The sequence below is a fragment of the Agelaius phoeniceus genome, chromosome 11 (assembly GCF_051311805.1).
Source record: "Agelaius phoeniceus isolate bAgePho1 chromosome 11, bAgePho1.hap1, whole genome shotgun sequence".
Taxonomy (NCBI): domain Eukaryota; kingdom Metazoa; phylum Chordata; class Aves; order Passeriformes; family Icteridae; genus Agelaius; species Agelaius phoeniceus.
This window is the reverse complement of record NC_135275.1, coordinates 10,862,159-10,887,256: the sequence shown is the minus strand read 5'-3', so window position 1 is coordinate 10,887,256 and position 25,098 is coordinate 10,862,159. Positions and strand designations below refer to the sequence as shown.

Sequence of the window (25,098 nt, the reverse complement as noted above, 5' to 3'; positions counted from 1 at the left end):
ATGTGCAGTGATGAGGGTGTCCCAGGCCTGCCATCCCCGAGGACAGTGAGGTTCTTAATGAAATACTTGGCTTACAGAAGTAGGTGCTGTCCAAGTTAACATTGGTTGATGCTCCACAGATATAAGTAATTAATAGCCAAGGAAAAAACTCAGCAAAGTGAGTTGATTGTTGTGTGCATGGGTGGTCTTGCAAGCTTTCCCACGTAGGCTTGGTTTCTGACTGTGCTTAGCAATTGCAGGTGAAAAGCTGTAAAAATTCAATTTTAGGGCAATACAACTCTGTCTGCCTTTCAATGTATTGAATAACCAAGAATATAAATGCAAGGCAAACTTGACAAACTTGAATTGTATTGAACTGTGCAATGATCCTGAATAAAATAATTATGATTATTAAGGTGGTAGGCTAAAAGCATAATCACTTTAATTTTAGGCAGAAAATATGATAGCCTTCCAGGCAGATAAAATTTTAACCTGCTGCTGTTTCCTGGTAGTGACTATTCTGATAAAGGGAAAAATGTGGTGGTATTTCTCTTGGTTTTACTTTGTTCTTAATGTGTTTTTGTTGAGGGAAGCAGGAATATGCTGAAAAGATGAGAAGAACATGAAGAAAAGGGGCAGTGGTTGCATTAACTTTATATTGGGTATGCATGCTCTATCTCATTTTTCTTCTGTTTTTCTGAGTCTACCATGAAAAAGGTTTAATTTCAGTGCTAGTTTCAGAAAATGCATTTTTTTTGTTTAGTAAGTTGTTCCTTAATTGGCTTAGCTTTGTATATTCTTTTAATATTCTTCACAGAAACAGCAAAAAAGATACTTCTGGAAGTAGTTTTCCTCTAGATAAAAATCTAGATTTAAAAAAACCATAGAAAAAAAATCTTGGTGTTTTATTGTTACAACTTTTGAATAGAAACTTAGTGTTTGCTTTCAAATACAGAAGTTTGAGGAGGATAGAGTTAAATAAATCTCAAATTGCTTGTTGTATGAGTCACTAAATTGAGAACATAAATACTCATATTCTTTGGAAAGGACCTCTCAACATTGTTTTCCTGCTTAGTGTCAACTGCAAAACACAATACAATATGTTTAGCTTAAAAGTAGTTGTATTTGCATTTGCATTGAAATCATAGTTTATGATAAAAGTCAGATAACCTTTTGTATGGGAAAGTGACCTAAGGCTAGAATTAAGTCTCCAGTGGAAGCTGCCTTATCCAACTGATGTGTTTTGTTTGCTTGCTTTGCTGAAAAGAAATAAAACCTTGGAGAGGGGTAAAGGGTAGAGCAATGGGCAGTGCTGGAGAAGTGTCCCTGCATGCTGATAGAAGGGATGGGTTGTTTTGGTTGCTGCCTGGTGCTGAAGCCAGAGACTTGAAATAGGAACATCTGGATCTTTTAGTCCAGAGAGAAACAGATTTGTTGTAGGATAAGTATGTAATTAAAACACCAATGACAAAAAAATTCTTGATGCCTGTGTTGAATAGAGTATAGTACTTGGTGTTCTCTGTATGCTGCTTAAACAGTAAATTTCATTTTGTGTGTGTATCCTTCTGCATTTTAAACCTTGTCTTTAAAATGCTTTGTTCAAGTCTTTGCAAGTGTTTTACAATGTTCAATTTTGTCCTAATCAGATGAGTGGTGTGGTTGCATGTTTTAAGATACAGGAGTACTGAAGCCTTAAATTTTTTAACTTGGTATGGCAATCAACTACTGTGCCTAAAAGTGACAACTCAGCTCACAAACATTCCCTGCTGTGCCCTGCACTGCTGGAGTTTGAAACTACTGGCAGCTCCTGGTAGCTGCAGATTGGAGAGTGTGGGTGGGTCCTTGCTCCTCTATTCCTGCAGTGATGGACAGTGTTATTTAATATGCTGATGTGCAAGACAGACTAAACCAGCATTCTCCATTATTTCTTGTTCTTTCTTACCATGGTTCTGAAAGCTGAGATGTAACCCTGTCCTCTCTTTGATGCTGGGAAACTTCTCCAGGGCTTTCATTGATGTTAGCTGGATTACAATGTTATTGGTTGCCTTCCATTTATTTTGGTATTTTTAAGGGAAAAGAGCTAAGGCCCAGTTGGCCAAAGGGCTGGATCTCTTGGTAATGTTGTCTCATGTTGGGCTGTATTTCTCCAGCATGAAGCACTCTCTCATGTCAGTGCTCTGGCTTCAGCCTGGATTGAACTTTTATTTATTTATTTAATAGTTGTCTTTTGCCTTGTAATGTACTTTGTGCTGAGAATAAGTACAACATTTGTGTTCTCTCAGAACTAAATATTGTCTTTTCTATATGCTGGGTGGACTATCTTGCTGTCTATAGCAGCTGTGTGTCTATGGGAGAGGGAGCCAAACTCAACACTTGTTGTGAAGCAGGATCATTCCATTACTTCAAAGCTGCTTCTCTGTCACCTCGAAGAGTTCTGACAGATTCACCAAAATGTGCAGCATTTGTGGTTCTCTGAAGTGCTGCCTCCAAATGTCTTTGTATATGTGCTTCTATAAAGTACCTGTATAAAATTTAACTGCGCTTCTGAAGAGGACACGAGGCATATATTTTTACTAGGATGCCTTCAGAAAAGGAATAAAAACCTCTCAAAAATAGGTATTTGAAAAGGTCCTCTAAAACATCATTCTTTGAAGCATTGGGTGCATTTTTACGCTCCAGTAGAGTAAGTAATAACATGCCAGATGTGTTCATTGAGGTCAAAACTTGAAAGAACCATGCTGTGTGTGGAACCAAGTTTAAGATATGCTGCATGGATTGGATTGAAGTGCTCATACAAAGTGGAGTTCTCAGCACTGGCTGCTACTTGGAAATATGCAAGAGCTTCTTGAGTTTTCAACTGGTTTCACTGAAGTGTTGCTGTAGTGGCATAAAAATGTTTTGCAGCTCCCATATCTGAGAGTCTTAGGAAAACAATTTGAAGAAAATCCTGTTTTTAGAATTTGTTGTTATGCAGTTAAATAGCGAAGTTTAGTTTGAAGTTCAAATGTGCCCTTTAGCAAACTGTTTGCCTAAGGCGGCAGCTGGCTGGGAGCTGAGTGCTCTCCAGATGGGAGGTGCTCCTGTTTGCTGACTTTGGGTGTGGAAAGGTGGCTTTTCACAAAGCAATGCCGGGGTGAATGTGGTCATTGACCAGAAACAGCAGATTTCAGGCAGTTGGTGAGATGTCACACCGAACCTGCTAACAGGTAACCAGCTCTTCAGGCTGTGAGAGCATAGAGACATTTGCTTCAGAGAGAGAGTTTGGGTAGCACATCTTTTTCCTTGCAGTAGATGCTCATTTTTGCCCGTTACATAGTGCTGCTACTGCCTTCTTTTTCATTAAAAAGAATAATAGTTTCTGCATTGAGGCTTCTTAGAGTTCAGAAAAGATTTTTTTTCCTCATGGTTTCCCTATCAGCTAAGTAGAACAAGATACTGTTTCAACAATGCAAAGCATTTTAGTGAGGCTGAGGAACTGTGGGAACATGTTTCATCAGAAGATAGTAATTATTTTTGCTTTAACTGTGGTGAACAGCTGTTGAATGATATGTTATTTTTTAACTACGGCTACTGTGAATATCTTTTCTAGAGATACAAATAGGGTGTGGAGGGAAAGGCAGAAAATATTTTTAGCCTGAGGATCAAAGTGTATCTACACTTAGTAACACAAGGGGAAAAAAAGGTGGAGGAGAAAATGGGCTTTGTTTAGGGAATCAGTTTTAGCAAGATTGGCGAATACTTACCCCATATGTCCAGATCTAAGTCAGGTTTGAGCCTATGGGGTGTTGTGACTTCAGTACTTCTCTTGAACCTTCTCGTGTTTTCCTGTCCAAGAGGTCCTGCAGTGCTGTTCTGTGCAGCTATTCAGGGCTTCAGTGCTGTGCTACACTACAGCCCTTCCCCCAGCTTTGTCTTTGTCCCCTTAAGGGTAATTCCAGAAGTCCCAAAATTAAATACAAATGAATAAAATATACTTAAATATAACACTCTTGTCAGTATTTGAGCTAGTGGCTTACCTCTGCTAGGCTTTTCTCTGCCACTATGTGATGTAAGAATCTGCTCTAAGGCAGGTGGCCTGATTAGGCTTCACAGAGTTAATGCTCTAAACAGAATTTAGAGTATAAAACAGAGTTAGTTTTCTTAATGGAAACATAGAAGAGATAACATAAGAGAATTTTAGGGTTCAGGTTTCCCTCTGGGGACTCCAGTGTTAGGCAACCTATACTTGGTCATAGAAGACTACGTATCCTGAATTTCACCTGTCTTATCAGAACCAGCAAGGATGTTTCTTCAAGTTTCCTCAGTAAGACAGAGAGAGTAGGGATAAACTTAGCTGCTATAAATAAACTCTCTGGCTTTGTTCTGCTGTGTGTTTGTTCTGCACTTGTTTTTGCCCACTTGCTGCTGTTACAGCACAGCCTGATCTCCAGGACAGCACCTAATCCAAGAGTGTGCCCCTTATCTGGAACAGGCGAGGTTCAGTGTGCAGAGGCTGAGGACAGGATGTGTCTGAGCACTCTCTTAAATTAATATTCATTGACTTGTCTTAGCATCTGGCTTCAAGTTATTAGGAGGGAAGATGATGGATTTATTTTCCTCCTTCAAGTTTCATCATGAACCTTGCTTGTGCTGTAGAGTTCAAGTCCAAACAGGAGTTGGATGGTGATACAGAAAGAGGCACCTGTGAACAGTGTATTTTTTCCTGAACATTGTTCTTTTGCTTCTTGAGTTGCATTTCATTTTCTAATATGTTTTTGTTACTGCAGGCTGATTTCTGAGGATAGTGGTAGTATTCTGATTGTGTGCATATATATATTTTTAAACATATACAAAATTTGCCTTTGCTAGTTTTAGCTTTCATTTTGTGTGGACACTTTGAATATGGACAATATTTTTTAGAGAGTATAAGCCTTACAATTGTCTTTTCACAAAAAAAATTCAGTTTTGTTTTAGACCTACTGAAGCAGTATGTGTTCATTGGAAATATGTCCATAAAATATTCTTAATGCTTGAAAAAATATATTCCCCTTGTACATATTTAAATATTTTTTTTATTAAAAAAAATTAAGAAAGGGTCTTAAGGGAGCTCTGTGGTGCATGAGTAAGGAGGGACTCTACAGGCTGAGAATTTTTCTCTGAAATGACTTTCAAGTAAGAAAAGTAGTGGTAACACTTGGTATCCCTGGTTTTGTCAAGTGTTGACAGATACCAATTTTCTGTTTGCCATTTAGAAACTAAAAAACCATGGGTGTTTTGACAAGGCCATAAAACTTGTCAGCATTGTGAGGATCAGCTGTTTAATTACCTGTTGCTCCTGGTGGAGAGTGAAAAGGACCTGTGCAGACCTGTTGAGAGGAACAGTGTGACACCCGTGTGTCCCCAGAGCTTCTCTGAGTCCCTGCAGTCCCACCTGCCGGCTGTGGCTGGGGACAGCTGCTGGTGGCAGTCCCGGGGTGGCCTCCAAACCCTGGCAGTGCCTCTGTGTCCACAGACAGTAACCAGGGAGTGTGGCTGGGAAGAGGCTGATACAGACCAAAGCCACTCAAGGTGCACAGTGTGCTGCTGTTGTTCTCAGGTATCAGCCTGGCAGGCTGGGGGGGTTTGACAAGGTGGATTCCTTTCTCTGTTACTTTAGGTGGTTTCTTTTGCAGAGCATCTCAGAACATAAATTAGGTTAATGCCATATTTAATTTATTTTCTGTTAGATTTATGTCAACATTTTCATCAATTGTTCATGGAAAAGAATAACTTAATACTTTAAACAGTAACTTCTATCACTTCTGGCCTCTGCTTTTGCTGCAGTTTGAGTGTGGAAGCCTCAGTGCAGAGATAGGTATGGACTATTGACTTGGATGTTTCCAAGGGTGGGGAGGAAAGTGCTGAGCTAGTGCTGCTCTAGTACCAACTCACTAGAAAATAGTGGAAGTTGTACCTTCTTTTTCTGCAATGGCAACCTTTGTGGTTTTGTAATCTGAATCTTTGACCTTCCAGCTCTGAGAGTTCATGGACTCCTTGTAACCGTGCCCTAGACTTTTGATCTTGCTGGTACAGGTGCCTGCAAGAGGAGGGAAAACTCTTGCTGCCATAACTTGTGTGATCATTGAAGAATCAGGGCTTTCCCCAGGTTAGGAAATTGCTGCCTCAGAAAGGGGGACTCTGCAGAAGATGCTAAGTATGGACTCTTCCAATATTGCTTGAACATGTATTTAAGAAAAACTCTTTTCTTCCTGGGCTATTATAGACTAGAGAGGCAGGTAATTTTGTTTTCAACATGTCTTGCTCCTTGAGCCACTTTTAGAAATAAAGGGGTTTTTTTGTGTGGATTTGTTTGGTGGGGGTTTTGTGTTGCTGATTTTTTTATTTGTGGCATTTTTGTTTGTTTTCTCTTAATTTCTTCTAAAATGATATACTTGAGAATGAAGTGTAAATTTGAGGTCAAGTACTGATCCAAAAAGAGGATGGATGGCTGAGTGTCTGTTCCTGCCCTCACAGAGGGGCTTTGCCAGGGCTGGTTATCCACTCCTGCATGGGCAGACTTTTGAAACTGGATGGGCATTCTCTTCAGAGCATTTAGTTTGTGCAGGTTTGCCTTATCTACCTGCCACTGATGGGATGTGTGCCCTGTACTCAGCTTTTCATGCTGTCCCTGAAATCTGTCAAGTCAGATTTTGACCCAGGTTTCACACAAGTTAAACCAGCTTTTTAATGGTTCTTTGTACCTACTTGAAAAAAGTAAAGGATTATGATCTTGACAAGCACAGCTCATTTTCTGGTTATATACTAGTAGGTTTTAATTCGTATACAGTTGAGCTTGATTTCTGTTAATCAGTGAGGTCTTTGCTGATCATAATACAAACTAGGTGTCAAATCAAGTGAATAAGATGACTGATAGCTAAAAATATCCTCCCCCCCTTAAAAGAAATTGGGAGTGGGTGGGGAAGCTGTAGGACTCAGAAGTTTCAGGTTAACATTGTGGATCCTGTTACTAAAAATGATTACTGTTTCATGGTGGAATTCACTTGCATTATGTAGTCTTCATTTGTTCTTGCCATGCAAGTCATTTACTGGAAACTTCTTTGACCATATAGACCTTTTGTAGGTGGTGTAACTTGGGAATTGCTTTTGCAACTGGAACATGTCTGTGCTGTTTAGGGAAGGACTTCAGCCATGAATGGTTATTTTTTGCAAAGTGGCAAAGAATCATCTTAAGTTATTAAAATATGCTGAAAAGCTTCTGTAAATCTTGACATGTTAGAAATGGAAGTTTTGTCCCCCGTGTTGTGTGTGTGGGTCAGTGCAGAGCAGTGCTGGCTGTGGCTGCTGCTCTGGATGAGCAGAGCTGCCATGGTGCACAGCCCTGCTGACATCAACTCTCTTGGCACGTGTTCTGAAAAGGAAACAGAAGACAATCAGTGTTGCATTTGGCATAACTAGCAAGCCCATAAAACTGCCAAATCCTTCTCAGTGTACTCATCCAATTAATGACATTGATGTAGGACATTTACTTAAATGAGTAAAACATACTGTATTTGGTTTTTAAAAGTTCTTGTCTTAAAGTTTCCATTTTCTGCTTAATTAGTAACCACAGTCTTTACTTAAATAGCATTTTTTTCTTGTTGTTGTTCTTTTGTAGAAAAAAAATGAATTCTGAAAGCTCAGCTCTTACCATGAGTAGTCCTGCTGTAATAAACCAGTGTGCCAGAGGAGGAATGGAACAAGAAAAAATTTGGTAAGCATTATAATTGTCTAAGAGGTTAGTAGGCAGCAATATTGGGAGATGTAGTTTGAAAATTAGGTAAAATAATTATTTAACTGATACATTAAGTTTGCATTATTTAACAGCAGAGAAGAAAAAAGGGAAATTTTTTATTTTGCTTTTGAGGTTTTAGCAGATGACATGATACAGGGTGTCATGGGGGATGGGCTGTGGAAAAACTCCTGCTCATTTCAGCAGTGCAGCAGTTGTGCTCAGGGAATCTTTCACATATGGCAAATGTTTTAATCTCCCAGTGCTGCTGGGGTGCTGGGCCATGCTGGTACCAGGGCTGGTACCTCACTGCTCTGAGGCTCCTGAGATTCCTGTCCTGGGAGACATTACAAAGCCAATAGTTTCTTCTTTGTGTATAGAGAAAAATTTACTCTGTGCTGGAGGAAAAAAGCAATTGCAATGTTAAAGGGTAGACGTGGAGAAATGCTTACACTTCATAACAAATTTTTTGGTGAAAATTGCCACGGACCATGCAATTTCTAGCACCTGCTTTGTTTCCATGAAGGGAACAGGGTGTTGAAAAGGCTTTGAGACTATTCCACCTGGGTTAATGAGCTTTTTCTTGAGAGCCTGCTGGTTTTTATTTGCTATCGTTTGCTAAGGATTTTTTACATTATTTATTTACCATGTGTCAAACAACCAGTAAATTCATGACAGGAAGCATGACACCCAGATGAACAAAAACCTACCTTATGTTGTTTTTGTCTGAGAAATACTCTTGAAAAGCTAAAGAATTGAAGAAATATTAGCAAATCAATGTTCTGTTTCCTGTTGCATACTGTCAGGAAATCAAATTTTTTTTTTTTTTTGCTTTGGTTTTAATGTAATATTAAACTAACAGCATAATAATACCTGAAAGTAGTTTCTTTTAAACATTTCTTCTGGAACATTCTCAACAAAATCTTTGGATAAAAGGGCAGGATGAGGAAGAACTGTGGGCTTCCCTCCTAACTCACAAATCTACTGAGGGGTGGGAAGTTGACACAAACACTTTCTTCATTTGATGTCTTCTGCTGATTTTTATATCCTGCTTGTGGTATTGAGCTGGGGACAGTTCTGGTTAATATCTTTATCAGTGATCTGATAAAGATGAGGGGATGGAGGGCACTCTCAGTAAATTTGCAGGTTGCATCCCAGACTGGGTGGGAGTGTTGATCTGCTGAGGGTAGCAGGGCTCTGCAGGGGGATCTGGACAGGCTGGATCCATGGGCCAAGGCCAGTGGTGTGAGGTTCAACAAGGTAAAGATGGATCCTGCCTTTGGGTCACAGCAGCCCCCTGCATCTCCAGCTGGGGACAGAGTGGCTGCCTGGAAAGCTGCCTGGCAGGAAAGGATCTGGGGATGTTGGTTGACAGCAGCTGAACATGAGCCCAGGTGAGCCCAGGTGGCCAAGAAGGCCAGTGGCATCCTGGCTGTATCAGTGATAGTGTGGCCAGCAGGACCAGGGCAGTGATTGTCCCCCTGTTCTGGGCACTGCTGAGGCCACAGCTCAAATCCTGGGTTCAGTTTTGGGCCCCTCACTACACAAAGACATTGAGGGGCTGGAGTGTGTCCAGAGAAGGGTGAGGGAGCTGGAGCACAAGTCTGATGAGGAGCAGCTGAGGGAATTGAGATTGTTTAACCTGGAGATAAGGAGGCCCAGGGAGGACTTTATCAGTAGCAGAGTGGTGCATGTCTGGTTAGGTTTCTAAAATACTATTTTTTATTCTGGGCTTCTGTGAATACTACAGTTGAATGAACATTATTTTTCTCAGCCTAATAAAGTGCAATGGTGCACTGCCTTACTGCATTGTTCTTTTATTGCTGTTTATTCATTGTCTGATTCTTGGAACTTATTTACATTCTGATGGTTCTGGAGTTTTTTTTTCATGAAAATATGAGTATTGGTAAGGACTGGTGTTAGTCATAGGAAGACTAGAAATGGCTGTTGTTAAAAGTATCCAGTGACAGGATAATATATTCAATTAAGTCAAAAGCATCCACAGAGAAAAGCCCTGAGCTAGACCTTATCTAACATTTAAACATCATTTAGGATGCATATAAAAGGCTTTGATGTTGCACAAGGCCCCCTAGAAACAGAGGGGAGAGTAAATAATTGACTGAATCCCAGTTACCTTGTGCAGCCATTTACCAAGTCTGCCATTCTGGTGTATCAGTGCTTTGCATCTGCATAGGTTGGTGTATCTACCTGATGAAAAAAGAATTGAATTCTCAAACTTGCAATGCTTCACTTGATTCTGTTGCCTTTTTCCCCTCCCAATATACATAAACAAGATTACAGCAGCAGAAGAATGCTGGTAGCAGCAGAAGTGTGACTGCTGTGAGTGTCTGATAACTGCAGGCTATTGTGGCACAGTTCATGTGCAAACCAAATTAAGCTGCTCTTGATAAGCAGGAAGGTGAAGGAACTTGGTGGATGGTCATAACATCAACAATATCAGCTCTCTGAGCTGGTGTGCAAGAGTGTTGAACAACTGAGGCTTGAGAGCCTTGAAATTGTAGCAGCTCCTAATTTGGCAGATTCTCAGTGTCTTAATGTTGAAAATTGCGAGAAAGGAACTAAAGATTAGGGAGCAAGTGGGAACTGTGTCAATTCATCCAGGCTTTCTGTGAAAGTAGCTGGCTGGCACATTGTTTTTCAAAACAAATGTGCAGGAGAATTGGAAATGTTCCAGGTGTTGTTATTGTGTGTGGATTTTATAACATGCTTCCTCTAGGCTGGATGAAATCTTGCTAGTCACTACTTCATGATGTTTCTTAGGATTAAGTCAGGAGGTATTTAATCCTTTTAAAACTAATAATTGAAATTTGGGTTCTGGGTGTCTCATGACAGTTTTGGTGCCTTGGCTTTCTATTTCTGTCTCCAAATATTCTGCCACGTTCCTTATGAAGTATGCAATGTTCTGCTATTTCTATAACAGAGTTTTAATCACTTTTAGACAAAATTTCTCTGAAAACTGTCCATGTTATGAATAACTAAATCTATACCTCTTAGAACTAACCAAACAAGCACTGTTTTATGTGGACTCTAATGCGTTCTGACTCTGTACTTATGACTTGGGTTAAACTGAGTTTGAGGACAGAAACATTGTAACATCTTTTCGTTTTCATTTTTGTTTTATGCTGTAACAGACTGTTTTTGTTTCAGCTTTCTTTTCTAATCTCACACTGGTGATTTTGTGGGGAAGGGAAGCTCTTGAAACTCCAGTTCATAGAGTGAGAAGGAAGACATGCTTAGATACTGAATTTAGATATTGCTTAAACTAACTTGAACTAAACCCAGCTCCATCATGGCATACATTTAAAAAGAACAGCTTACTGTCATATCTAAGTGTGCAGATGTCTGGAAACTCTTTGGCATAGAAAAAGTAATTATTCTTGAGAATTGTGTAACCTGTACTTGAATCACTTTTTTTTTTTAAATAAAAAAAAGTTCATCTGTTCAATAATGAAATAGAAATAAGAGTCAACTGAGATGAAAACAATACTTGAACTGACATCCCCATGACTGGGTAAAAGCAATAAGGAAAGCAATGGTGAGCAGCTGAAAATCCTCATCTTCACTTCATGAGGAGCAAAGTAGATAGCACATAGATCTTACCTGAATGCCTGTGGCTTTAATCACACAGCCCTTGTTCCTCAGTGAGGATCAGGAGGGAGCAGCTGAGTTGCTGCCTTCTGTACCTCAGACAGACAAGTGCACGGGCTGAGTCGTAGCCTGTGTGGGAAGTCAGGTTTCGTGACAATAAATCATCATGGCTCTGCTGCAGCTTTTGCCAGCTGCCAGTTGATGAAGGAAGAATTATGTGTCTGGAATTACAGTAAGAAGAGAAACAAGTTTCACAACCTTCCCTGTTTCTCTTATATCCTTGTTTAATCAGTAGAAATGCGTCATCCTGAAGGACTCAATTAAACTGGCTCTAGTCAAGTGTGGTTTAACTGCAGATGTTTGATTACAAAAGGCACATGCATGTTCAGGGAATACAAGGTTACAGTGTGTGCAAAAAGGAAGCCCTATAAATTACAGATTAACATTTCAGATAGCTGGGTAAAATTAATCTTATCTGCAAGAGGCCTTGAATTAGTTGCTTTCTAGTATGTCTTATTACAAAGAAAGAAAATGCTTTTCTTAGAAAGCCATAAAATATTCAGGACAGTTAGCATAACCTATTTTATGTTATCACCAACCACTTTTAATAAAGCAGATAAATATTTACTGTATATATGTGAAGTCACTTGTCTCTTACCTAACTTTCCCAGTTTATTTAAAGTACTCCTCTGCCCATAAAAGGAGTAGTAGAATTGAAAATTGTTACCAGGAAATCACTTGCATTGGGCCTTGCAGCCTGGGAGCAGTCCCTTAAAGGAAGTGGATGAAGATCCAGGAGAGTGACGCAGGACATGGAGAGGGTGACTCATGAGGCTCTGTGGCACACCTACAAACAGTGAGAGATGAGAATGTGATGAAATGGTTAAACTTAAGTGCACTCACCAACTGCTGACTTTGCCTCATGCATACATGAAATGGGCTTTGTAGCTGAAGAAAATATGCCCCAGAGGCAAATACAAGTTTAAACATATGTTCAATCATTATGTCTTGCAAAACTAAGTATGGATTGCATTTCCTCATCCTGGATGGGATCAAAAACCTCTTGATTTTGCCTTGAGAAAGAAAAGCGCTGGGGCTGCTCCCGGCCCAAGCCCACGAGGTGGCAGCCTTGGTTCGGGTGAGGGGCTGTGCCCACTCCCTCGCTGGCTGTTCGCCTTCCCCCTTCCCACCCCGCCCTTGGCTTTTTTCTGGGATCACATAAGGACATAGCAGCCGAGGTTGTTCAAAAAACACCTTACTAAGTTAAGCCTACTGCTTGGTGAGTTTTTGAAGGGGGTTCATTTTTTTTTTTTTTTTAATTTTGGTGAGAGATCATCACTCACTAGGTTCTTGGATAAAGCTGTAACCTGCATCTTGTACATATGATTGCATTGTCTCTAGGTCATACTGCAAATAATTTTTGTTGGTAGTGTGTCTCTTAAAACATTTGCTGAATACTTGGTTATGACTATTGGGTCCTACCTGCTTTTTTAATGTTACATGTCTCTTTATTATAGCTGTTAGCTGAGGGAGGGAGTTACAACAAACATTTCTGAAATACCTGATTGGTTCCAGTTGAATGTCAAGAAATTTTTATCCAAGTAAAAGGTAATGACATCTTTAGGCTGCCCTCAATGGTATTTTGTTTATGAATGTGTGTTAGTGCATGGCTGATGACAAGGCTTTTGTACTCTGACAAATAAATTGAGTGCTCACAGGGAGTGTATAGAGGGAGTGAAATATATTTTTTTATTAAAGAGCTGCAGAATGCTTTAGAACTGTAACTTTTACTTACTTTCATGTAGGAAAGGAATGTGAAAGTCTGTCAGTCCATCTGTTTTTTAAAAGTATCTTGTTGTATTGTTCCTTATGGACTATCCTGGTGAAATCTAAAAAAAATAACTTCAATAGAAAATATCACTTTAGACTGTGTGAGTAACTTGCTTGAACAGGAATCACTGGTACTGAGAAGCTGAGTCTGTATAACTTTAAATAAGGAACCAGGTTTTCACATTTAAGTATGTGAAATTTTTTAAGCTTCCTTTCATTTGCCTCTCCCTGCACCTCCTCCATGTATTAGAGAGTGCCTGCTATCAGGGTGATAAACAACACAGGTGGTTGGGCTTGGATCACCAATGTTAGTAACTAATACACTATGGAAGGATGCCTCACCATCCCTAACTCAGGGTTTGGTCATTTGTAAGTTGAAATTATGATTGTAGGGGATGAAAACATCTCCTTCAGTGTTGTCTTGCAAATACAAAGTAAATGAGTTTGTGTAGTTTAGAACAAGGATGAAATTTGTCATGTGTCTTAGTTCTTATTCATGCTATAGAGCCTCATTTTCTCATTCAGATATGCAGCATCTTAATGTATTTTCTTTTCCTTCTTTATTATCTTCTGAAAAAAACCCACAAAAATTGCAGAAATAGTCAAAATTTCTTGTTGAAAAATATGAAACACTTTACAAGCCAAGTAAAGGAAAACACTGCCTTTCCTCCTTCATAGCTGTCATGGCTTAACCCCTTACTAATGACAATGATAGTGTCACCAAAAGTCAGAAATAAAACTCTCTAGCACTGTAATTTCAGTATTAGGAAGAGGCATCACTTTTCTTCGGGTGCCAGATTTTAGGTGAGGGGGATATTTCTGCCTAACCCACTAGGTAACACACTGGTTTAAATCTATGTAGCTTTTACATATTCATTACATTTCCCAAGACTCATACATACATGCTAAACATTCACATGAATTCTTTTGCATATTCAAATAACTTCTTGGAGCTTATTTACGTCAGAGTAGGCATCAGAGGGTCTCTGGTGGTCATTTGGGGAATATTCTATTCCTCAGATCATCTTATTTGGTCAGAGGCCTCCAAAAAAAAAAAAAAGGTACCTTTTCTTTGACTGCACCCCAGCGTGATCTGGCTGAGATGTAGCTTCTTATCAGCATTGCTCAGGCCCATGGTCCTTAAGGCTGCAGGAACCACTTGCACACATTAATTCAGGACTCAGCACTGTCCTCTTTAGCTAGCACTAAAGGAATTCACAGGGCTTAAAGGCTATTTGTTACAATGACAGCTTTTCCCAGCAGGAGCAGGAACTGCAGTTGAAGGGACAGACAAACAGGCCATGCACAGGGGCTTTGCTCACCATCACTGGCCTGTGCCCATGCAGCCATCGGCCCCTCCAGCTCCCTCTGCCCTGGGCACGGCCTCCTGGCCTGTCCGTGTCCCTGGGGCCAGCTCGGAACAGCTGCCCTGACCAGCTCCACCCCTTGTGCAGCTGCTCACTGGCAGAGCAGGGGACAGTGACTGTGAGTTCCTGCTAATCTCATTGAAACATCTTCATTCTCTCTGGGGGTGCATGTACCTATATAAACCGCAACTTTTTTAAAGTAAAAAACCCCCCAAACCCGCTGATCTACCACTGGTGACCATCTGTTTCCTGTGTGCTTACCCTACTTCTGTTTCTAAAGGTTCTTGTCCTTGGTCATGATTCCTTTTCACTGACTCCAGAATCTGTTCTTATAAACAGTCTGTTTTATTTTATACACTTGTTCAGCATGTATTACAGCTGAGTTTCTAGTTAATACTCTAATACTGATAGGAAGACACTTCTTGCCTCCCTCCCCCCAAAAATGTAGTTCTTACATATGCTTAGTTAATTCTCTGGCTGTAGAGGGAGCTGGTGCTAAAGTTTTAAGGAACACAAATGGTATTTCTTTGGGAATATTTACACATTGCAGTATTTGGAAACAGAAGATCAGAAACAAAGGGTGATTTGTAATTTGATCTTTCCTTTGTGGGGGAAGGTAGGCTGGAGGTGAACTGGTTAAATTAACTGCATTTTCCTGTGGGGCCCTGAAAATTTCAATAGCTAAGTGTTGTAAGAGACAATGATTTGAATATGTATCTTTCAAGCTGAATACGTTTGGTCACCTGCCAATCTGTGGGATACAGAAGACAGCTTTTCTGTATTAGGTTGTGATTCCATTGCCTTAAAACTACACAAGGAACTTCTTCAGCAGCCTCGTTTCTTTTGATGTGGAAAGAGAGAACCTGTGTGAATAGGAGTATTAAGGTCATTATGAACAGAAACTTGCTAAAAATATGTGACAAAAAACTACCTGCAAATATTTCAGAATATCCTCTTGTGTTGGTTAGTATGAAGAACTCATGTTTTTCTTTCCTGTCTTTCAACTTAATTATTATAAGAAGCATAAATTAAAAATTAACCTAACCTGTTGGCAGGAATAGTGGTGGTTTGTTGTCATCTTCTGTCAGGCTTTGTACTCAGTGGTGAAGGCCAAGAGCTGACTGTGTTTTATGAGCTGTCTGGTTAGTTATGTTTTCATTTTAAAAAATGGATTCTATAGTTGTTTTTAAAACAGTGAATTTAATTACTACTATGCTTCTGAGTGTAGAGAAGATTTTTGTTTCAAAGACTCATTAATTGCTGCAAACTGCACCAAAAAGGAGGAGCTCTCAGTTCTTCTCTCTTGGTGTCTCTCCCCAGCCCCACTCTGTACAGAACAGTAGATAAATGTGACTCTATTTTCAAAGCTATATAATGTGTTTGTATTCCACAGATTAAATGCAAGTTGTATGTGACTAGATAGATTAAAAAAAGAAGACACGTTGCACTCAATTTTTAAAAAACTGATGTGTCTTTGCAATTTCTTTAGATACATTCACATCTGACACTTGATAATCCATTATTTATTACTACACAGAGCTAGATCTGGCAGGTTGTACCTGGGCATGCTTCAGCACGTTTCCCTCCCTCTCAAATCTGCTGTTCCCTAACTCAGCACAGGGAGGGAGTCACGCTGAGTCAACTACAGATCAGGAAGGGATTTGTAGCAAAGTGCAGACAGGGAAGGTGTTGATGTGCTTTTATTGTTCTGCCCTGGTATATAGCACCTTCTCTGTCCCATCCATCAGATTTCATAAGTTTGGAGATTTTTTCCTTCTCCTGGGTATCCTCCTTTGTCTAAATTAGCAACTGACCCAAAGAGCTCTTTCATTTTCTTCCCCTGTTCAGTGTTGACGTGGGGGCACTGCATAACAAAACAGAAAATTGTGGGAAATATCTGATCTCCATACAAATAAAGAAGAAAGTGGAGAGAAAAAAGAGGATTTAGAGGGCTAAATTAGTTTATCATTAACCATTGAAATTTATTTGATAATCTGCTGGTTTATTATTCCTGCAATAACAAAAAGGAAATAAATCTTTTCATTCTCCGTGTGCTGGGCTCTGTGAGTAGCTGCTGCCCGCGCTGTGCTCCCGAGGGCACTCCTGGCATGGGACCGGCCCTCCTGGGGCTCTTTCCTTTGGAAATATGTCATGTTTTAATTCCAGTTCAACTGTAGCCAAGCTCCTCCCACCTACTGGTGTTTGTCTTTTGTTTTGAAGGACTTCTTACAATTACAGTACTTGGTTTTGTGGTAGTTTTTTAGTGTACCAAGGTATTGAAAAGGTCAATTCTTTAGCACCAGAACCATTTCTGCATTTCCTCTCTGAAGTTTGTATGTGTCTGGTTTTGCTCATAGTTTGTGTGCTGTATGGGTAGGGCTGGACTTTTCTGACCAGCAGTGTCCTTCAGGTCTGTAGGTGTGCTTTGCAGAGCTTTCTCCTGTCAGGTTGAGCAGGTTTCTTTTGCAAGAAGACAGCTGTGGGATGTCCCCTGACTCTGTACACTTACTTTGGAAAAACTGTATATTCTAATATTGTAGTCATAAACAGAATAGTGATTTCTTATGTTCCTCTACTAATGTGTAATTTCATGTGACTGAAGCAGCTGTCCCTGTCTCCCTGAGGAACACAGGCCATGAATGCTCAGCTCCTTGTTTTTGTCATAAAGGTAGGAGAGGATCATGATTTTCTTACCATGCTCCTGCCTCAGGCCTGTCAGCAGCTGGCTTCTACCCACAGAAGCACATAATTGTCACAAAGGGCAGGTAGGAAGATTGACCAAAGACTTGAGAACTGGTAAAAACTTGTTTTGGATTCTGAATCTCTGGTGTCATTATTTATAGGAAATGGTCTCGTGTTAAATCCCATCAAAGTTCCTGAGTATTATTTCCTTGCCAATTTCAAGTCAAACTGTTTTAATTGGTGATTAAAATACTATTTTTTGTCCAGTCAGGAATCTGTGATTCTTTTGCCAAGATATTGGCAGTCTCCAAAAGTGTCTAATCAATCTCCAGGTCACTGTTGATTTGGGATTTTGCATTGGTAGGTGAATAGATGAGGATAGTTTGTAGTCTTGCGAAGCAACAAGCTGTGTTTCCCTGGAGAGAGTGCTGAGCTGTTTTCTCAGCCTAACCCGGCAGTTTAGAGATTGCTCAGGTAAACAACACTGTGGTGCTGCAGAGCAAGATTTGGGATCAGTATGGATGCCGGCTGTCTTGCTTTGTTACAGACTTAGTCAAGAGGCGATTTTAACAAAACACGTGAATTTCTTTTGTTTACAGTGCTAACTTGTGTAGGAAAACAAGCTGAGTTACTCAAGTGCCTGTATTTATTTGAAAGTGAAATGTCGAAAATTTCAGGTTCTTTACACAGTACTTTGTACATGTTTTGAGATTTCTGTAAGAACAAAAAGGTTTTTGTGTGAACCTCTTGTAAAAACGTAGTTACACCCACTTTATTATGTGTTAATTGTCTATTAGGCTTTGTAATTGGTGTGCAAAGATTGACACTCCTGATACCAGATCATGCTTACAATAAATGTCTGCTATGGTAATTTAATGCCTTAATAGCCTTTTAGCAATCAGTTACATCTCAAATGCACTATAGGGCAATTTCTTTTGTTAACTGAGGCTTTTGCTCACAGTAGATAGTCCATTACAAGTGTACTGCAACTCTGTTTATATTCCACTAAAGCAAAGATTTAACTGCTTTGATCTGGTTTCCATTTAAAGATAATGTAAAAAGACTGTGATGCTTCTTTTCTGCATCTTTTTTCACAGTGCAGTTGAGTTTAGTGATCATCTTAAAGCTCCTTGTTTGCATATCAAACACAGTGTTAATGTTTGTCTTTGTGGATAAGATTTAATATTTAATCTTTTTCACTTGCTAGTAATTTTAAATATTTTTCTCTTGAGAAGAGCGACCCCATTTTATGAACTTGGACAAAAAATAATTTCATTTCTCCCCAAGTAGGGTCGTTGATTGATTATGCCAATTTAAAGAAAAAGCTGTTTTTCCCTATTCCATATGTTTACTTGAAGAATGGAAGTTATGACACATTTTGAGTTTAAAGATCCAACTAAGTAACTCCCCAAATTTTTATCTTTCTCAGTAGGACACTGAGGGACATGGCAGCTCGGAGTTCTGAAACCATTTTCTGTGCTTTTCGAGGTATCTCAGCAAGTCAGACTTGCAGAAAGAAGGTGCATGTGTGTGGTTTGAAGAGAGCCTGGTTTCCTCAGGAAATGACATGTGACTCTGCTCTTAGTCCTGCCAGCAACTTTTGATCTCATTGCCTGGTTTCGTGTTTTAGAAGATAGAAGAACTGCCCGGGCAAACGTGCTCCAGTTGAGCAGAAGTGTGTGAAATGTGTGGTTGGGCTGAGAGGTGCCGCTCAGGGCTGGCCTGGCGAGGGAGGCCCCCACAGAGTGTGGCCATTGCTGTCCTTGGTGTGGGCAGCAGCACAGGGGCTGCCCTGAGCTGAGCACAGCCCTGGCCTGGCAGGGGCTCACAGAGGTGGGGACACAGCCTGGGGGACACAGCCTGGGGCTCTGCCTCTGGAAGGACCTGGCTCAGCTGCCCCAGCACAGGCTGCCTGCAGCGGGAGGGGGGGTTCTGCTGCCACCCTGGGTGCTCAGTGCCAAACCTCAGATCTTCAGCTCTGGCTGTGACCATGAGGTCACATCTCACCCCGTGCCTTGTGAGTGCTGCTTCACCTCATTCTGGTGCCACCTTGCTCTCCTGGAAGTAAGAAAGCAGCTTTTATCTTCAATCTTTACCCTGAACAAAGAGCCATAGTGTAACATCAGAATTGCAAACTCGTCCTTCGTTACTGTGCCGCTTCTCCCGAGTGATTGATCTATCAATGTGCTGCATGTCTCTTCTTTCTGGGTTTGAAGATCTCAGGGTTGGGAGATCTGCCTGGAGGCCTCTTGGATAACATTCTCAGTGCATCCTGCAGCAGCCTGAAATCCTTGATGTGTGACCCCCACTTCAGTTGGAGGGTGGGGAGAGTATCAGCTGAAGTGAGCTCTTTTCACATCAGTTGTTCATAAAACATTGGTTTTGATGCATTTGGAAATGAAAAATGCTGTCATGAAAGCACAGATAGTGTTTTATTAATCTAGAGATATAGTGTAAGTGATTGGAAAAAATCCAACAGCTTGGCTCCAGAAACATACTTGATGTATTCAAAAGGAGTAGGACCACTCACTGAGGCTACCAACAGCAGTTCTGGTGTCCATGACCACAAAGGAAATGTTTAATGCTTTTGCATCATTATTGATCAAATCAACATCTATTTCATTTCTTCCCTTGTGGTTTGACTCTTACTGCTGTAGTGACTGGGGATATTGTCCTTGTCTTCCAGTACTTTCTGTATAGAGACTGAAAAGCCTGTTCTTTTGTGTTTGTGACTGGGGAGATTTTCAGTTTTTATAGTGAAATATTTCAGTGTTTTCTCTAATGTACCTCGTTTAAACCCAAATACATTAGCTCTCAGCAAGAGTAAGAACAAAGATAAATGTGCTCTATTTTAAAGGCATGGCAATTAAAAGTTTCAGAGAGTGTCGGAAAAAAAAAAACCTAACCCAGAACATGCTGGAAATCAAGAACAAAACTGTGTGTGCAGATGTGCAAGTGCTACTAATTTCCTCCACTGGTGGCTCATCACTGTTCTGATTTACAACAAAATGCCATTTTGTGCCTCACTTCATGTGTCAATGCCTGGTTTTGCAGGGATTGTAATCAAGAAGGAAAGGAAAAAGCATAGGAGTGTATGTATCCATAGAAATAAATTTTATTTTTTTATATGTACTTGTATTTGCATTTTGGAAAAAAACTAGCTCCAGATATCTCCTACTGATAAATGCACTTTTTAAGGAATGTTCTTTGACCTGGGACAAAACATAAACAATTTAAGAGCCATCACTGGTATAATGTTATTTTAAAATAGAGGATTCTGTACTTGTAAGAAAATTATCTTAACAAGGTTTCCTGCATGTTCTTGTGAAATGGTCTTGGGCTGAAATTAATGTAGCTAGTGCATTTATATTGAAGAGAGTAGAAAACTTAACTTGTTGCTGGCAAAAGTAGATCTAAGTGAACATTTTCTGTCCTGAGTGGATATTTTGAATGGAGCTTTAATGGTACCACAGTTTGAACAGGTTTGAGCCCATTGCATTCAGGGTTTCTATAGTAATTACTATGGCAACAGTGATGCAGAAAATGTTCCCACAGGAATCCAGCTGTGAATAATAACTAAGTGAAAACATTTTGCTTTTGCATCTCATGTTAAACATTCCTTCAGTGAAAGTATGGGGGGGTTGCTTACTTAACAGGAAGTAATTCTCTTGCATAGAACCTCACATATGCTGACAGGTGTGTCTGGTTTCAGAGTAGAAACAGCTTTTCAATGTATTGCTGAAGTATCAGCCCATAGATCAATGAAAAGTGTTACAAATGTTAGGTGCAATATTTGTCACTGGCTTCAAATGTTCTATGTTGTAAAGAAACTTCTTCAGCCAAATTTGTAGTATAAAATCTGCTCAGGAACTATAACTTAGTTGTCTCTTGAAGAACTATGTAAATAATTTACATATGACAAATACTGCTAATAAACACTGGCTTAGTAGCCTTCTGACCTCACTGTGCAACAAAGGTCAGGATCACGCAAGTCACATGGTAGAGGTCAGTGTTTGTTGACTTCAGTGTCTATTTATAAATTTCCTTCAAAAACTCTTCTGCTTTTTTCAGAAATAAATTTTTCAGTGTTAAATGAAATATCCTGAGACTGTTTGTTGTTGCATCTAGCTCTCCTTGTACTTGTAAACTGGCCTTTGTGCATACAATTGCCTTGTTCATATTTATTTCACTTTAGTTCAGAACAAAGGGGGAACCAGTCTGGTGTTTATGATATGAATAAACTTTGAAACTTGAAAGCGTTTCAGGGCTTGATTTGGTAGCTTCACTGTCATGGAGTAACACAAAATACTTTTGGTACTCTGGGGATTTGTGGCCACAAAGAAAAGTTCTAATGAGTTTTATGTATAGAAAAAGGGAAACTAAACTAGTAAATGTTTACAAGACTCTGGTAATTATTTTTGAGATCTACAAAAATATGGTAAAGCTGAATATGAATGAAGAGCACTTTGTTAAATATGAGGAGAAAGCAGTGTTTTAAGCTCTGGGGGCTGATAGTTGCTCTTAGAGTTATTTATGCAACTTAATAGGAATTACTGTGCAGATGGAAATGTGATGAAATGGAGGTGAAATCACTATTTATTTGGGCCCCTGTGGTGTACAATCTGCTAGTAATGCAGGTGAAAGTCTTATAAGCAGAAATGTCTTTCTAAGTCTAAAAGCTGCATAGTTTGATCTTGATGGCTTGTATCTATATATCACCTGCTGGTATCACAGGCATTACAGATGTTTCAGCTGTGACTCTCTTAAATACCTTGTTGCATTTGTTGTACTTACTGGTCTTGGTAATCTAATAGGTCATAGGTGTTCTCTCCCAGGTTTTGTTGGATGCTTGTGTTTAAAACAACACTCAAAGGAAAGAGATAAAGTATTGTGATTTGGGATTAAAAAAAATTCTAAGTAAAATACCTAGAAATGGCAAAATATTGAACAACTTGAAGCTTTATCCCTCAGACTTGATATAAATATTGCAACATCCCATGAAAGGTTTTGTTATTGATAATGTGATGAGGACAAGAGGAAATGACCTCAAGCTGCATCAAGGGAGGTTCAGATTAGACATCAGGAAGGATTTCTTCACTGAAAGGGTGGTCAGGCATTGTTCTTTATTTAACTGACAGTGTGTGGGAGAATTTCTGTTGTCTATGTTGTAGTCATGCCATCATGAAATACTTGCTTGTATTCTGAGCAGGGCCCCAGGATGCTGCAGAATTTAATCTTTGGTGAGGTATTTATGTCCAAGTTATTGACCTGTATGTGACAAAGTAGCTAAGTGGAATTTGCCATGACAGCCTTCAATCCTTTAGGCGTGCTGGAAGGCAGAACAAATGGAGACAGGAAATTGTGGTATGATTTGACTTTTCAGGAGAGATAGTTACTGCATGCTGAAGAGAAGTCATGGGCATGGCTGCATCCACTGGAAGAGTTCAGTTTCTTAGCTCTGGTGGTGACAGGCCCGTTACAATCTCAAGATAAGATGTTCTGGTCTGTCTGCATGGAGATTGCAGGAGTGGTTCTTGTCACTCAGTGTGAAACCCTTCAAGCAAGAACAGTCTCGCTCAGTGAACCCTTATGCTGAAAGTTAGTCCTCTATAACTGATCACATTTAATAAAAACAGATTGCTTTCCTTGTCTGACTGGCTCAGTGCCATATCCTTGAGAGCAAGGTGTGAAAGTATCACGCGGCTCTCTTGAAAAGGTGTGAAGGAGTGTTGTACTTTTCAACACAGAAAAGTCTCAAAATTGACTATAATGATCCCATACAACATTTTAGTTACAAACCTACAATTTTTGCCCTTTCAGGTGAAATGCAAGCTGTAATGCAGGAAAAATTTGAAGTTGCAAATGAAGGATAAGGAACCAGCAGTACAAAAGTTTTTAAATTGTGTACAGGGTTGACTTGCCCCCAGATGTTACTGGCTTTAAATACTGTTGCCCTCTTTGTTCAGTGCTTCTGATCTCTCTGAATGCCTGTTAGTAAATCACAGCTCCTCAGGAACTCAAGTTTACCTTCAGAAAGAGCCAGATGAGATACATCCAAACAGAAAGGGCTTTCAGAACACACCCATTTCCTTTATAAAGAACACGATGTGGTGGCACTTGAATGGGTTTTGACGGGGCAGGTTCTCTATGGTAGAGATGAAAATGTTATTTGGTTGGATTTTGAACAGCTAAGAAATCCTTGTTTGACTTCTCTTTGTGGAAACCTTTTTTTTTTTCCTGTCTAACCAGCAAGTATTCAGTCTTGCTAACCTCGGTGGATTTCCCAGCTTTAGGTTCTAGTTTGAAAATAAAACGAAGCAGACTTGTTGTTTTTCCTTGAGCATGAGTGTTGCTGGGCTTTTGCCCTGAGGCTTGGCTTTTTCTGACGGTGATGATGAGGGCAGTTAAACCAAACCATCAGGTCTTGTTTCTCCATGGACCAGAGGATCCTCTCTGGCCGTTGGGTGGAAATGAGCAAAACATTTCTTTTGAATAAGCAGCTGTGCTCCTTGTAAAGAATTCAGTGTGTCTCTGAGATGCACAAGTGGGCTGAGGTAATGACTAAAAATTAACAAGCATTATTGCTGTTTTTTCTTCTGAATATAATTGAAACGATACAGGAATATTTTTAGGCTGCATAGTCAAAGTAAAGCTGTGAACTATCTTTGTCATCTCAGCCTTTAATAATATTCATGAAAAAGTGATATTTTTCATAGAAACATAAAGATAACAGCTGTACCTTTGTGCAACAGCAGAAAAGTCTGGGTCCTCCTGCTGGCCAGAGCCAGGATTTCTCTCTCAGATGTGACCAGAATTCATGGATATCAAGAGGGATGCTTTTGTAGTCCTGTATATTTTGGCATTTATTGCATCAACCTGCAATAATTGGAAATTAAGAAATAACTTGTTATTTCTTTAAAGCTTTAAATCAAACTTGTTATTCTTCAGAAGGTGAAATGTTACATCATGTGGAATGTCTGAGTTTTAGATTGGAAAGTAGCTGTTCAGTTGGCCTTCAGATTTTTTTTTTCATCTTTGATAAGGATGTTTTTAATTTTTGCAGGAAATGAATCAAATACAGAAATGAAAAAAATGCATTTTGTAGCTTCTTTGGTTCTGTTAGAGCTTCTTTATGGTAGGGTGCATAGATTCACAGTGTAAATAAACATGTTCTGCAGAAAGCATGGGAAAAGAGTAGGTGTGTGACAGCTCACTGCTACATGTACCTGCTTTGGCTCTGCAGCCACGTTCACAGGGGCTGTTTTTCTTTCTTAATGCATTTATGCCAGTTCATGAGAGTAGGACAGTAAAAGATTATGTTCACATTCAGGAAGTCAGCACAGCAGCTGCAAACCAGTCATCTGGTTTTTTCCTTGGTATTTTTGTTTCTCTCAAGACACGAAGTGTTCAGTCTTGCTCTGCTGAGTGGCCTCTCCACCCCCAGTTACCCATTTGTGATGAGCTTGTCTGCAGCATGGGGCCCTGGCAAATCAAACCTGCACCCAGTCTTAGAGTTACTTTGCCTTTAGCAAGAAAAACCCATCAAGTAAACTCTTTGTATGAACTTAAATATTTTCTGAGCCAAATTCTGTTGTGTTAGATTTGCTTTACGCTTCTGGAAAATAAATGGAATTTTCCGCAGTCTCAGTTTGGTGCCAAAATGCACAGGCTTAGTATAAAAGAGAAATAGTGTTTGAGATTACAAGTGGATAATTCAATGTTTTTTATTAAGTAGGTCAAAGCATGAGCTTTTTTCCTGCTTTTAAAATCAGTACCAAAGGTACATTATTATTACCTGTTATTTAAATATCTGAGAAAGTCTGTATTCAAAACGACTGTTCAAAGGTAAAATGTTCTTGCACATCTCAGCCTTCACCAGGTAAA

The 25,098-nt window shown here is 39.7% G+C and overlaps 1 protein-coding gene across 2 annotated transcripts in view; it reads left to right on the top strand.

The window, feature by feature from the left end:
• ARHGEF3 (Rho guanine nucleotide exchange factor 3) overlaps positions 1-25,098 on the top strand; it is a 106,944-nt gene that overhangs the window by 3,737 nt on the left and 78,109 nt on the right. The window contains exon 2 of one of the 2 annotated variants that reach the window (XM_054640261.2): positions 7,613-7,708. The exons of the other annotated variant lie outside the window; for it this stretch is intronic. Within the exon in view, the coding sequence (XP_054496236.2) occupies positions 7,613-7,708 (96 nt within the window). The remainder of the gene's footprint in view (positions 1-7,612; positions 7,709-25,098) is intronic. 2 annotated transcript variants of the gene reach the window in all.